Source organism: Anomalospiza imberbis, chromosome 6 (genome assembly GCF_031753505.1).
Source record: "Anomalospiza imberbis isolate Cuckoo-Finch-1a 21T00152 chromosome 6, ASM3175350v1, whole genome shotgun sequence".
Taxonomy (NCBI): Eukaryota; Metazoa; Chordata; class Aves; order Passeriformes; family Viduidae; genus Anomalospiza; species Anomalospiza imberbis.
The window spans coordinates 34,895,195-34,911,007 of NC_089686.1; the positions used below are offsets into that span (position 1 = coordinate 34,895,195).

The 15,813-nt window shown below is 36.3% G+C and overlaps 1 protein-coding gene across 8 annotated transcripts in view; it reads left to right on the forward strand.

The window, feature by feature from the left end:
* PCNX1 (pecanex 1) overlaps positions 1–15,813 on the forward strand; it is a 90,332-nt gene that overhangs the window by 53,932 nt on the left and 20,587 nt on the right. For all 8 annotated transcript variants that reach the window (XM_068193287.1, XM_068193284.1, XM_068193285.1 and 5 more), the window contains 13 exons: positions 741–851; positions 1,339–1,430; positions 2,832–2,941; positions 4,673–4,778; positions 6,572–6,664; positions 8,195–8,345; positions 9,921–10,062; positions 11,414–11,591; positions 11,983–12,091; positions 12,683–12,812; positions 13,868–13,926; positions 14,646–14,861; positions 15,246–15,499. In XM_068193287.1, the coding sequence (XP_068049388.1) occupies positions 741–851; positions 1,339–1,430; positions 2,832–2,941; positions 4,673–4,778; positions 6,572–6,664; positions 8,195–8,345; positions 9,921–10,062; positions 11,414–11,591; positions 11,983–12,091; positions 12,683–12,812; positions 13,868–13,926; positions 14,646–14,861; positions 15,246–15,499 (1,751 nt within the window). The remainder of the gene's footprint in view (positions 1–740; positions 852–1,338; positions 1,431–2,831; positions 2,942–4,672; positions 4,779–6,571; positions 6,665–8,194; positions 8,346–9,920; positions 10,063–11,413; positions 11,592–11,982; positions 12,092–12,682; positions 12,813–13,867; positions 13,927–14,645; positions 14,862–15,245; positions 15,500–15,813) is intronic.

The window sequence follows — 15,813 nt, forward strand, 5'->3', positions numbered from 1 at the left end:
AGTTAGATCTGAACTACTATATCTGAACATGCATAGAAGAGGATTTCTGCGTCTTCTATTCTCTAAGATGGAAAGTAAATTATATGTACAGGTGGAGACATAACCATTTTCTGTATTGAAATTAGGTGACGTTCATTTATCTTTGTGTTCTGAAATCCTGAAATTTTCAGGTGTTTTCATGATTCATACAGTTGTCCTCATTAAAAAAACCCAAACAAACAGAAAACCCAGTCATTTAGGATTAGAATGTTTAGAAGTGGTGTGGGGAAAAGAGTAAAACTGTCAGATACTATTAGGAGCAGAAAACCTGGAGGTGGAGTGCTTGCCCTCACTTATGTCAGAGTGGCTGGTGTTAGGCTACTCCTGCAACCCCAGACAGGCAGTTAGGCTGGGATGAGTCTCACTTACAATGAGTGAAAACTTACGACTCTAATCTGTAAACACTCCTGGCTGATCTTTGCTAAATAAAACTGGAAAGCCTGAATTGGTTTGTGTCCATGTCTACAGCAATTAAAAGGAAAGTACTATTGATTTGTATGACCTCTGTATTCAGTCAGTTCCGAGCCATCGAGGTAGGTGTTTACATAATGTATATTTTCCTTAGAAATTTAGAATATAAATACTTCAGTGATACTGAGTTAAAATGGGGTGTGTGATACCCTAGAACATAAACTGAAAAATATCTTACCATGTTGGTTTTTTCATATTCACCACTTTTTCAACTCTTTCTTTTTCTGTAGTGTTTACACTATGTTTCCCTATAGTATTCTTCATTGGTCTCCTGCCTCAGGTGAATACATTTGTGATGTATCTCTGTGAACAGCTGGACATTCATGTCTTTGGTGGCAATGGTGAGTGTTGTGTTTTTTCAGTGGCAAAAGTATGAGATTTGGAGCAGCCAAGAACAGTATGTTTGTTAAAAAATTTAGTGGTTACACTATTTTTATTCCTACCCTCTAAGTATAGAATACTTTAATTGTGGTTTTTTAAAAGCCTAAAAGTCTTCTGATTGATTGTGATTGATTTTGATTCTGTTGACAAATAGAATTACTGTCCTAGTAAGTCTGTCACTTCTTCCTCAGCTGGTTTCTATTGCAGTTAACTATTCCCATGGTAAAGCTGTTCAGTAACTAAGGAGATTTAAAAAGCCACATAAAAATGCTCTTAATAAAAAATACTTGTAGGGGAAAATACAGTTAGCTGCTCTGGTTTGAATTGCCTTTTTTTTTTCCCATCAGAGGAAACTAGGGGGCTGATACCTTAAACTGAAGTAATTTGTATTCTAACTTAAGAAGATAACAATGTCTTTTCTTTTCTTTTCATTTCTATGATATTCAGCTACCACAAGCCTGCTTGCAGCACTTTACAGTTTTATCTGTAGTATTGTGGCAGTAGCATTGTTGTATGGACTGTGCTATGGTGCCCTGAAGGTGAGAAAAACTTCATGCGCTGTAAAAATTCGTGTTATGGGGTTTGTTCTCTGCTTCCTTCTGTATTAAGTAACTAAAGTATGCAACTACTGAACTAGAAATACTAGTTTGATTTACTAGGGTTTTATTCTTGTTCAGCTGTGATGTCAATAGAGGAGATGCAATGCAGGAACAAAGCAGATTTTTTTTGCTTTTAAAAGGTGTGTAATTTGTGCCGGCTCTAGTGGGCCTTTTTTTGGTTGAAAACACGTGACATTTAGCTTCATTTCCATTCTACATCAGCTCTTGAAAATATCGTGCAAGTGACTTGTTTCTAGCAGAGTCTGCATGTACTTGTAGGTTAATCTCTCAAAATGGCTCATGTTAGTATTTTTTCTGGTGCTGCAAAAGTAAAGTAGTATTTTCTAATTAATATTTATTTGAGAAGAAAGCAAGAAATAGGTTGTAGTGTCAAACTGAAGATGTGTGCCTATCTGAAGGGGAGAGTTAGAGTTACCTGGCCAAGGGACACACATACACACCCCCCACGTGCCCTCTTTTCCTTGCTTGAAATGCTGTTTGAAAACAGTATGCTGGTTCTGTTTATTCATTTCAGGTGTGTGTCAATAAGCAGACATGCTCAGTTTACAATGAATTGTAGCATGTGTGGGTCCAATTCAGAGTTGGCTGGCTTTTCCACTTAATCACAGAGAGTAGAAGGTCCTAGAGGAGTTATTCTCATGATGCTATCACCTGCAGGACATCATTAGCTTTCTGTGAATTTGTGCACTTCTCATTAGCCTTTTGTAAACACATACATTTAAGACAAACAAGCTTTAGCAAAGAATAACTCTTTCATCTTTGTAGATCCAGTACAGATCAGGAAAACACAAATAAAGCCACTGTTGAATCTGCATTCAGCACATTAGGAAAAATAAATCTTGAGTCAAATACATGTAATGTTCAAAATTAAGAAGTGACTTAATACAGCTCTTAAGAGCCTGTGTGTGGCAAGCACATTTCTCTCTCTCTCAGGATTTTTATAAAGGTGCACAGAGAGAAGTGAAAGAGAAAACAATTTCTATTTCTGCTTTTCTCTGTGCACCTTTATAAAAATCCTGAGAGAGAGAGAGAAATGTGCTTGCCACATCTGTGGTCTCAGGGAATGCAGGAAATACTTCATAAGGGTTATGAGAAATAATGACTGTTTAATGATTAAGATGGTGTAGACTTGTACACTGTGTTAGAATTTCTGATCTGTAGATAAAGATGGAACAATATTTTTGTACAAAAAGCCCTGGCTTATTTTTCTGGAATTGTAGTTAATTTCTCTGTTCTCTGTGATATACATAATTTTTGTATGTCAGGTAAAGTGGTGTGTACTTTGTCTCCTTTTTATTAACATTTTGTTTCTGTCTCCAGGATTCCTGGGATGGGCAGCATATTCCAGTTCTCTTCTCCATATTTTGTGGTTTATTAGTGGCAATATCGTATCATCTCAGCAGACAAAGCAGTGACCCTTCTGTACTTTTGTAAGTGACTCAGTTGGTATCTCCTCCCCAATGAAGAAGCAAGTTGCAAGGAAAAACTACAAATAATGTTACTACTTAGTACTGTTTGAACTTGTACTTACCAACACTAATAGTATATTAATACAAAAATACTAATATTAATATTTTGTATTAATATACTAATAGTATATTAATACAAAAATAGTATATTCTTGGTTCAATAATTAGAAATCCTCACATTTTGCATCTAGTTCCTTCTCTAACAATGACCTTTTTGTGACTTCTGGTAAATCACTTACATGCCAAAATCCCATTTAACTGCCTGCTGATGTTCTCCAGAATGTCAGTCAGGTGCCATCTTTCTGCTGCTGGGTTTTTTGGGAATAACATATACTCTTTTTGTGTTTAAAGAGGTGCTCAAGGCACTGGTTTAAGCTGAAGTCCACATGGGGACTTCTTGAATACTTCCACTTCACTTGTTGATATATTCTTAGATTCAACTTGTTCTCCAATCACTTGTTCAAAAAATTATGCTAAATTATAAGGATCTGGTTTTGTGATGAGTATTTCCATTTAGCACTGGGAAACAGGCATTCATGTTATTCTTTGTTGGAGTAGAGATCGGATGCTGAAGGTGTTTGATTCAGTTAATAATAACGCATGTAAAACAAAATAGCTCCAGTAGGAGAAACACCTCCCCAGAACAGCCAATAAAAGCTCAGCCACTTACCTAGATGAGGCAGATTGGATTTAATGGAGATTGGATTTAAACCTGGATTTAATGTTGCCATAAGGTTGGATGAATTTGATAAATAGTGGCCGGGAGTAGATAGGGAAGGACCTCCTCTGTGAACAACAAAGCTAATGATGCATGAGTGTTTACACCAGAGGAAATTTCTTATCTTTGGGTTGACCACTAAACCTTGTCCAGTTACTCTTAGTTCAGTTGATATGAGGTTCTTTTCCCTAGATACTTGTTCTTTTGTTCTTTCCAAAATCTAAAAGCCTGGATGCTCATTTTTGACTGTGACACAGTTAAGCATTGTAATACATTGCAGTATGCAATTTCCTTTGAAGATCTAGGGCTCATTCTGTAGTGATCTTCCTGTCCATAAAATGAAATAATATTTCTGCACTATGTAGGATATAGTGAGAAAAATCACACTGAGATGTTGCGAGACAACTTGTTATGGCTAGTAACATTGCACATGGGCTTCTAAAAGCTTAAGTGTAAGGTTTTGGAACTTTAATATCAGCAAGGCCTGCTAAGAATTTAGAAGTTTGGTCAGCGTAGCTAATTCATTAATCAGGCTAGAATAGGTTTCTTTTGTTGTTGCTGTTGAATTATACCAAAGAATTAATGTTTTTTTTAAATGTTGTTGCCAAATAGGCTACTTCTAAATTTTGCACATTTCTGTTCAGTTATTTATGAGTTCAAATTTTGTTTCATGAATGCTAAATTTCACTTAAAATTCAGTTTTTGTTCCATTACTCCTGTGTTGCTACTTAAGAAACTGTAGTTTGAATATCTGGCTGCTGGTCTTTAATAGTCACTGTTCTGTACAACAGGGAACTAATTCTTTTATAAAGTTGAGATCTCTGTAAATTTGCTCAACTGTGTGAAAGCACTGGTGTGCCAAAATTAACTTTTTGTGGTCAATATGTAGTAGAACTTCTGACTTTGTAATTATTATAAAACTACATAGAACAATACATGCTTTTCAGTGGGATTTTTTTGTTCTTTCTTTTAAGCTCTTTAGTGCAATCAAAATTTTTTCCTAATTCTGAAGACAAAAACCCTGAGGATCCTCTGTCTGAAGTAAAAGATCCTTTACCTGAGAAGCTTAGAAATTCTGTGGTAAGTAGGCTTCTTTACTATTATTTTTTAAATACTATTATTTTTTAAATTATTTTTAAGCATTTGCTTTGTGTTGGTTTATATAGCGTCCATCCAGATCTTGCTTAGATCACACTTGTCACTTAGCATGGTTCTAGTTAGAATGGGTATCACAGCATTTCCTTTCAATCTGCAGCTGAACTCATGTGCTTCTCCTAGGAGTATAATGCTGATATTGCAATTCTAAGTTATTTAAGAGCAGAGAGAGTTGGAATTCCCTAGTGTGGATTCACTGAAGTATCACTGAGTATTTTTTACCTCATGGATAATAATAGATTGCTTTTGCGTAGAAGTTAGTGGGAAGGAGTTAAAGGTGGCAAAACTATATCAACTCAGTGTTCCTAATAATTATGAGGAAGAGCTTTGTGCTTGCTGTTCCACAAGTGGAAATGAAAAATGATGGAAAGTATTTTGGGGCTTTTTGTGGTTTGTTTGGGTAGTCTTAGTTATTTTGTTGTTTGCTTCCATTGGAAGCAGATGTAACCTTTCCATTTATTTAAACACTACTTTGAATTTTTAGTACAAATTCATTCTAAATATTTATGGAAGTAGTAATATTTAAACATTATTCTTTCTGACACAATGTAGCAATAAGTAAGAGATTTAAGAAGCTTAGTGTATTTGACGTGTACAAAAGAAGGCTGAATATTCATTTAGCTTTGTGTAGGGCTCAGCTTTAGGCTAAGCGGTATAGCTGGGTTTTTCATAATACAGCAGTTACAAGCTTTGAGGTGCAGTGTGTGGAAACTGCACGTAAATATTTAGAATAGAGAAACTGCAATTCTTTTAACATTTAGCAGTAAAGAGTTACCATAGGAGCTGCAAGCTCCTCTTCAGCTCTCAAACTGTGGTGTTAGTCTCAAAAGGGGCAGAGGAGCTGAGGATTTTGATAGTCTTTCTTACAGAGGTTTTCAGAATCAGGACAACTGATTAAGAACAAAGTAAGTTGTAGCCCAAGAAGTTAAGGCTTTGCAGTAATAATTGCTGTGTGAGATTATTTGGCCAATTTTGGAGTAGATAATCCTTTAATGATTTCCTGGGCTGCAAATACTGATGCTGTTTGTACACAGTTGAGAACAAGTCTGCACTTGAGGCTTCGAGTTGCAACGGCCCTAAGGACGCATTGCCCCCTTGTGGCTGAGTGTGGCATTACTAGTCTTGAGGCGGGGCTTGCCCACTAGCAGTGGCTTGTTTTCATTGTTTAGCAGTAAGGGAAAACTGAGACTCGTTCCTCGGTGTCATTCCAAAGCTGACCTGTACCCTTCTGCAAAGAAGGCAGAAAAGGGTTAAAGAGCCTTTTTTTCACCTGGTTGGTAGCTGTACCTCGGCAGCACTCTTCCAGGGCTCTTAATTGCTCTGTAGTTTAAACACTTCTTAGATCATAAAGGGGAAATTTGATTGTCCCTTCAAGTGCTTTCATCAGGGCATCCTTACACCACCTCACAGTCCAGGATTAGAGAATATATTTGATATATGTATTTGTTGTGCCCCACTGTGAGTCTTTCCCTTTCACTTAGCTGGACTGATGCTCTTAGCTGTAAGGTTTGTCTTGTGAAATTTCAGATAACTTCAGTGGAAGTAGTTAACACTGGCATAATTAAAAAATCTTTAATCAGTTCCAGTGTTACTGCATTTGTGTGTTAAGGAGGTATTGAAAGGTTGCACTCTATCTTGGGAATCTTTTCCAACTTTAACGATTCTAAGAGATCAAGTAAGCGGTTATTTTCTAAAATTATTCTATTTTGACTCCACAGAGTGAACGATTGCAGTCTGACCTGATAGTGTGTATAGTCATTGGTGTCCTCTATTTTGCAATTCATGTCAGTACAGTATTTACAGTTTTACAGGTAAGACGTTACCTGGTATCTTCAATTTGCCTTCTGTATGCAAATACTCTGGTATGATATAAAGTGTATTCTGGTAGTTCACTGAGTCTTCTGGCTAATTTTAGATGGTATTTAAACATACAGCATGATAAGTACATGACTGACTGAAGGTCTTCACTTTCATGTGCTCAAAAGATCATCTTCCTTAGCTCTTTCTTGGTTTCTTCTTATGTTTTAGACTTGCATTATAGCCTCTGACACAAAACACCCTCTTTTGAGTCATTGATCTCATTGTCAGAATTGTTTTGAGATAAGGAAAAGTGAAACTTAAAAAAAAAAATGTTTAAAATGTTTAGTGCTTAAAGTTTGAGGGTCTCAGCTTTGACTCAGCAGTTCCATGCTGGAATGGCTCTTTGTAGACTATAATATAGGGCAGTACGGCTTTCCTGGAACGATTATTTACAGGACTTTAAAGATCATTTGAGTTCCAAGTTTTTGACTTGTCAATGTAGCTAGTGCTTTGGATGCTTTTAATGTGTATATGTGGCTCTTGATGATAATGGCATGGGACTAGATCCTGTGCTTGAATTTAAGTAAAGTGTTTCCCTCAAGAGCTGCAGTTACTGAGTTTCTTATTTTGGAACCATTGACTAGCTTATGAATAGCCTTATGTAAGGCAAATGAAAATTTCTGGCATGTATTTTAGAGTACATGCTGCTTAAAGTTAAAGTAAGAAATTAATTTTAAAAAGCATATGCATTTAGGTAATTTCATTTCTTCATGGTGAAGTTCATTAATTAAGCATGTGTACCTGCATATTCTGAGGAAAATACCCCTTCTACTATTGTATGGCTGGATTTCAGGACTCCACCTGAATGTTGCTTTCCCTCATGTTTGGGAGACTTGGCTGTATGCTCTTGACCAGTTGTGTATTTCAATAGACTTGGGCTTCACGGAATTTAAAGAGCTTATGACAAGAAAACGCAATCCCAGTTTTGCAGTTATCTAGACCTATGTAGAAATTTAGAGAAAATTTTAATGTGTAGAAACCATTATTGTGAAATCCAGCCATCATCCATTGTTAATTTTACAGTATTTTGTGACGTCTGTGGAAGGAATTGGTCTTGTGGGAGTCTTCTTACCTTCTCAAGTGAATGTGAAACTAATGATTTGCTTATACCTCCTTTTATCCAGCAGATGGAAATGTAAATTGGGTTCAGCCTTTAGAGACTAATACCTTTATAAAATGAAATGCATATGGGTCAGAAGCAATGGACTGTAAAAGAAGATTGGTGTACTGTTTTTAATTGAAAGTACATTTCAGCTTAGAGAAAATTTGTTAGATACAAAGGGTTTTTTTTTTTCTCATAGGGTTTCTTGTTTTATATTAAAATTGGTAATACAGTTTCTCATGAAGATATACATCAGTATTGCAGGAGCACCTGCCCATATGCTGGCAAAGAAGCATATGCTGGAAAATAACACTAGCAAAGTAATATTGTATTTTGTTTATAAAACACAAATCTTAATTTCTTCAATTGTTCTTTTTAGCCTATTTTAAGTTACGTTCTCTATGCATTGGTGGGTACGGTGGGCTTTGTGACCCATTATGTTCTGCCTCAACTCCGAAAGCAGCTTCCTTGGCATTGCTTTTCTCACCCGCTGCTGAAAACCAAGGAATACCATCAGTTTGAAGTCCGGAGTAAGTATTGTTTGAAACGCTTTCTTGAACTTGCTGTAGCTGCTGACCAACTTGTGTTACCTATTGATATACTTATTCTCTTTACTATTCTCATCACTGGAATTTCACTATATCTGGTCTATAAATGTATGTTTCTCAGTTTCTCATGCTTTGATTCCGTGACATTTTATATATCTCATAACTGATGATGGTAATATGAGTGTTAATATTGTCTCAGAGCAGTTCCATTAAAACATAGTCTTCAAAATCTTAAGTGGCAAGGTTTGTGCTTATGATTGCTCAAGAATTTTTCATAAAGATCAAATGTTTCATTCTGTATTTGCTCAGTGTAGCAAGTTTTCAGATGTTTTAGAGGATTAGCTGTGGTGAATGCTGGTGGAGACTTCATCGTTTACTGATTTGGTTTTTAATAGTATTGTTGACATGTTTAACAATAGAAAATAGTGCGAGTGGCCCACTGATGGATGAAGACACCAAGGGATCAGTCTTACAACTTGATCTGCACAGATATGTGCTTGCAGCTTGTGCTAAAGCCTATGTTTTCATGGACTCTTTCCCCAGAGATGCAGAAAAGATGAAGTTAGACTGCTTATCAGGTTTCCAGAATGGATAAATGTTGTGGTAGATTGTGGGGACTTCACTGTTGGAATGTTTTTATTATTAACAGCAGACTTAAGAAATTCCAGTCTAAATTGATTTGGAAACAAACTATTTTGGTTTTTCTTTTCAACTAGTTGTCAAAACAAGAGAGTATTCTGCTGCTTTCAGGAGCAAAGAATTATCAGAATTGATTAGCAAACTTTCTACCTTTGTAGCAGCCATTCAATGTGGTCTATTTGTTGATGTCTAACTTGTGGGATTTTTTTTCCCCAGTGACTGCATGTAAAGATGGATAAATATGAATAGCAATTGTAGTATGATGTCAGACTTTAACTGGAAGAAGTGAAAAGTGCAACTGTATGCCTTAAGTCTTTAATCTCTAAAACTAGAAAAGCTACAGTTGGTGCCCTTTATGTATGCATCAGTGTTTACCATAACTTTTGACATTAAATCTTCTAGCCTGTATTGTAGAAAAAAAATTCTATTGTAATTTGCAGTAATTTGAAACATATCTTACAATTCTTGTAGAAGTTTAAAAGAAGTTGCTCAAGTGACAGACATTTGTGTTGGCAAGTTACATAGGCCCTTTTGTATTGTGGAGTTGTAAACTAGATGTTCTTCAGATTAAATAGGGCTGAAAAACAATCTTTTTGCGTGAGATTAAAATGCATCATTTCAAAAAGCTTCATCCATAGCAATGTTGAAATTATTGAAGAGGTGGAACCCAGTTTGTTTTCTTCTGTGTACAGTAAGCAAGTAGCTTGCCAACTGTTCTGTTGTTGTGTGAACACTGCAAAAACTCTAATGGGACTACTGACAGGAACTTCTCTTTATTTTACTTAAATAAAACTACCAAAGTCCATTGTGAGAAAACAGTTATTCCAAGTTAATTGGATGAAGAGTCTTTATTTTGTAACCAGAGATTTTTGATTTCACAGTGCCATCTGATTGCTTCTTTTTAATATATCTTGACAGATGCTGCACATGTTATGTGGTTTGAGAAACTTCACATTTGGCTCCTTTTTGTAGAGAAGAATGTTATCTATCCACTGATAGTCCTCAATGAGCTTAGTAGCAGCGCTAAGAATATTGCTAGTCCAAAGAAACTGGATACTGAGTAAGTAGAAAAGGCTATTAAGTGCTCTTGAGTATGTCTGCTGTGGTGGGAAATTAGTGACTTCTGGTGTCAGTGGGAAGACAGAACACCTTAATGGTATTGCCTTAAGAGTAAGGCAAGGAATAAATAAAGCTTTTCTTTATTTAAAAGCCTGTATAAAGCTGACTTAAACTGATTGGAGTATTACACTTTTAACTGGACACTCCTGCGAAAATAAATCATTCAACTTGTAGCATATACTGTGAAGATGGAATGTTGTGGAATTACCTAGTAGTGTGATGTTGGCTTGTTGAGCTACAGAGTCTATAAAATGATTATCCAGATGGCAAGTTCAAGATAGTGTTGATATGTTCTGGTGTTTTATCAGGTGTAAATTTCAGACTTGTTCCCTGAGTTGGTGTGCCGGAGTGCTGCCTCTCTGCCCCTTTCTTCTCTCACCAAGGAATTCCCCAGGCTTCCTAGCCCCTAAGTATAATCCATATCCAGATAGAATTGCACACTGCTTCTTAAATTGAGTCGTAGTTACAATCCCTTGAGCAGTGTATCTGATTGTCTCAGCAAATGATAGCTCAGTAATAGGCACTGCATTTTTTGCCTTCAAGAAACAGTAACCAGGTGTCTTTTTTGGATTTGAAGTTCTATTCATTTAGAACAAAAGAGTATAAGTATTGAAACTAAACAGAAAATATTTTGGGGGGCAAGTTGTTCAATTAATTTTGTGGGGTGGTGTGTGGCTTTTTTGGCTTTCTTAATTTTAATCCCTGCATTTAGTAAATTCTTGCTTTGGGTTCATTATCGCAGTCACTATGAGACCTTTGGGAGGAATGTTGCCATTATGTTACTTCTAATTCTTTTTTTTAATAACCCTTTGCTATATCCGTTGCTACGTCTGAAAAAAACCTGCTGTTGCCTCAGTAGAAATTAGAGCAGTATAGTCACACAGGAAATGATAATCCAGAGTTCATTAACACCCTCTTGATGATTAATCTAGCGTTTTTTATTTTAGTAGTCATAACCTAAATTAAAGATTAGGTTTCTCTTCAGACTACAGGGATATTTCATCTCCGAATTTTTTTTTCTTTTTTAGTGGCACGCTTAGAAATAATCTTGAACATTACTTGGCTTGAGAGTACTGATGAAAAGATTTAGATAGTAATCTTTTTTTTTTTTTTAAATCAGAAGTTGTCTTTAAAAAACCAACAAATCATTAACACCCTCTGCCCCCAATTCCAAAAGCAAACCAAAATCAAAGTTTGAAGAGATTGGTATTGCATGACAGCACAACTTAAGTGGTCTTTAAGCCCCTTGCAGGTAACAGGTAATAACTGTTTTGTGTGACTTCCTTACACAGGTTGGGTGCTTTAATGATCACAATAGCTGGCTTGAAGTTACTGCGTTCATCATTCAGTAGCCCAACGTGCCAGTATGTCACTGTTATTTTCACAGTGCTCTTCTTTACTTTTGATTACAAAAGTTTTACTGAGACCATGCTGCTAGATCTCTTCTTCATGTCCATACTCTTCAGCAAGGTAACTTTTAACTCTATTTTTAGGTGTTTCAGTTCATCCAAAGGGGAAAACAGATGGATAGTCCTATCTGATAGGTAATCTTGCAGATTCTCAGTCTTTTGTACTGTAATAGATATGCTGTAAGACAGCTGAGACTTCTTTCCCAAAGCATTTATGTTGTCTTGAGAAACCATATGTAACTTTCTAAACATCTCCTGAGTTTGTACATAAAACATTCAAGTGCATCTTATATTACTTGCTTTTATAATTACATCCTTTTTTGAAGTCTCAAAGCTTCTGGTAGATAAGTAAGGACTCTAGGATGACCGGTAAATTCCTCAGGATGTAAGATGTGTTAATTATTGGTGAAAATACTGAATTGTTTTTCTCTTTTTTTTTTTTTCCTCTGTAGCTTTGGGAACTCTTTTATAAATTGAGATTTGTATATACCTACATTGCTCCCTGGCAGATCACATGGGGGTCTGCCTTCCACGCTTTTGCCCAGCCCTTTGCTGTGCCACGTATCCTTTGAAAATGCAAACCTTCTTCTGAAGTAGTGTGTTTATAACTTCTGAGTACTGCATTATAATGGATTCTGTGTTATGGGATAAAACTGCTGAAAGAGCAGGTTTGTCTAGTGAGTATTTACAAGGAAGCTGTGCAGACTTTCTGCCTTGTTACAATTCTATGAATTATATGTAATGGTAGGAATAGCATGCTGAGGTAAAAGAAACATGGACCAGAAGTTATTCTGAAAATCACATGATTTTTCTTTTGATAGTCATTCCCTTTTACAGGAGTCACTCATTATGGTTTTAGACTTGAGCTTTGCATTTTAAACTTATGTAGGCTGGTTTGAATCGAGTGTTGAGTTAGTATTTTCAACTGAATTTTTGGGAATGACTGTCATGTCTAGTGCCAGATTTCCATCTATTTCTGTTTTTAAAAACAAAAAGAATCCCCTTATTGCTGGAAATACATCTTTGCTGCATAGAAATTCATAGAGATCTTGTTTTGTTCTTCATTGGTGTTATTGTCTGTATTGAACACAATCACAGAATCTTAAAAAAAATAGTTTTTGCTTTGCTTTCCTTGATTCTCTTATCCTACAGATTCTGCCATGTTGTTTGTCCAAGCAGTTGTGTCAGCTTTCTTCTCTACTCCACTGAATCCTTTTCTGGGAAGTGCAATATTCATCACTTCATATGCCAGGCCTGTCAAATTCTGGGAAAGAGACTACAAGTAGGTGAAATAATAAAGTTTTAAGTAATTTGTTTTTAATAGAATAGATATGTCTGAAGTGTTGGTTTGGAGCATTTGTTTGTTTGGTTTTTTTGAACTTTTGAATTTCTGCTACTTTTTTCTGTCAGAGAAAACTAGTATAAAGCACTGTGAGTTTTCACTGAACTTGTTTCTGAAATACTGTAGCAGGTGTTTTTTACACTAGGCTCATTTGCTTCAGCTGCTTAAGTAATTTCTACTTAGTGATATGCCATCCTGGTGTTTTTAAACATGGAATTTATGGTATTGTGAAGTGTAATTTTAATCAAAACTAAGTTTATGTATAAGAAAGTTTTGGGGACCAGTTCATAGGTGTGTTTTACCTGTGTTCGTTATTGTTCTGCTCACAGCAAAACTGGCTGAACTTAATACAAAAATCTTTCAAAGTAAGTATTTTTTTGTTCAAGGTGGGATCAGTAGTAAAAGAACCTTCAGGTCAGAATGTGTTTGTTTTTGTTTTATTTCTCTTAAGCTCCCTATTGGTGATAGTGTATCAGACCAGTAAAATATTATGTAAACAGCGTAGGGCAGGTTGAGTGGATATTTTTGGTATTTCTTATTTCTCTTTTAACATTAGAACAGTTTAAATGAAATGTTCCAAATCTTAGGTTAAAGCGTTATAGTTGTAATTTCACATAATGAAAGAACTGTCTAAAAATTAATCTTTCAATAAACTCTACTGAAATGTTAGCTGGGCTGATTCAATTGGTCTTAATTTTTTCTCACAGGTAACACTTTGATACTTTAGATGAAAGTACATATCTTTTCTTAAGTGCAAGATTATTCTATGGCTATTTACTGTGGACAAACTTTATTAGGCATTATAATGCTATCATACACAAAAAATACTTCTACATATGAGAAGAGCAGAAAAGATGCATCTAAAATTATTTTAAAATAACTTTTTGAAACTATTTCATTTGGAATATTGAACACAGTGTTAGTAGTTTCTTTTCTTAGACATTCTTACAGTAATATATTTTGTATTAAGTACGCTTTATTTTTTTTCTTTTCAGCACAAAACGTGTGGATCATTCAAATACTAGACTGGCTTCACAGCTGGATCGGAATCCAGGTAGCTCTCCTAGCTGGATTTTGGTAGCTGGTTTGGAGTTTTTGGGTGTTGGTTTATTTGAGGGGGAGGGGGCCATTTGGGAAGTGGGTTGGTGGGTTTCTTTTATTGGATTTTTATAGGATTCATGATCACTTTGCCCTCTGATCTTATCCAACCATGCCCAACATCTGTCACTCTGTCTACTGTTAGTTTTTTTCTGTCATCTCTCTTGCCTTATTCTTTTGGCTCTCCCATAAGTTTTTTGATTTCACTCTTATGTTTGTGTTCCTGCTTTACCTTTTTATTTATAATTGTAGTAAGCATTAAACTGTTTTGCTTTTTATTCTTGAGTGAATTAAAAAGTACCAAGTACTATTTGAGGGTGTCTCAATGTCATGGTAATGAGATGAGTACAACAGACATCACCGAGATGTCTGTGCTCATTTGCTTTTGCACTTTATTATCTTGAATAGGCTGATGGGAGGTGCACGAGTGGAAGTGAAGGAATAATTTGGAAAATGGAGGAGTGACTAAGAAAAAATTGGGTTCAAAATACAAATGTTACTTGGCATTCATTTGGAGTAGTTGCCCCATAAAAAAGGGGAAGTGGGGGGTAGAGCACGACCTTGAAACAGCACTGTGGTTAAGAAAAAGATAGGATTCAATGTGAAGTAATAATTGACATTCAAGCTTGATGTTTTTCTGCAGTTTCAGATAACCTAAATTCAATCTTCCCGCAGGTTCAGATGATAACAATCTGAATTCTATCTTCTATGAGCATTTAACCCGTTCCCTTCAGCACAGCTTATGTGGAGACTTGTTGCTGGGTCGCTGGGGAAACTACAGTACGGGGGACTGCTTCATCCTAGCCTCTGACTACCTCAATGCACTAGTACACCTTATAGAGATAGGAAATGGCTTGGTTACCTTCCAGCTGAGGGGGCTTGAGTTCAGAGGTGAGTATCTTGGATGTCCTTAGCTGTCTGCACTAAAAAGTAGGCTTCTGCTTTGGAAACTGAAGTTATTTCCAGTTCTATCCTGTTAATAAATTGCTTTGAAAATGGGCTGCAGGACCTCTTGATGTTCCTGTCGCTTGATGCCAAGTCCCTCTTTCCATTTTAGTGTAACATGCATACCTCTTAGTGAAACTTAACTAAAATGGGATCCTAGAGTGATAAATTAAGCTAAATCTTTTGTGTTTATTGGTGGATAGTTCAATTAGTGTTAAAAGAATTTAATTGGAAATAGGTTGAATTTTAAAGTCTTCCAAACACAAGTTCACATTAAAGCAGTCATATTAAGCATTAAACTCTTTCTTCTTTCCTCTGTTTTCTCCTAAGGAACTTACTGTCAGCAACGAGAAGTAGAGGCCATCACTGAAGGTGTAGAGGAAGATGAAGGTTTTTGTTGCTGTGAACCAGGCCATCTTCCTCACATGCTTTCCTTTAATGCTGCCTTTGGGCAGCGTTGGCTGGCTTGGGAAGTGCTTGTAACAAAGTATGTTCTGGAGGGTTACAGCATCACTGACAACAGTGCAGCTTCCATGCTTCAAGTCTTTGATCTCCGGAAAATCCTCACCACTTATTATGTGAAGGTGTGGTTTGGCTCAGTGCAGCCTGTGGGGGGAGGCTGGCTTGGCTGCACCTGGGAACTGCTCAATGTCTTGAACCCATAATGTCTGTCACATGAGGATCATAGGGTGAGGCGATCATTACAGCTGTATGAACACCTTCTGCAAAGGAGGACAGTTTGTTGTACTGATGGTGACTCAGTAGTCTGGCACACGAACAGGACAATGACCATGTACTCCAGATTAGAGAGAGGATACCTCCTAGCTGAAGCTGGAATAGAAACTTTAGAACTGTTACCCAAACACAATAGCAGCTCTGTTGTAAGAGAGGAGTTGGT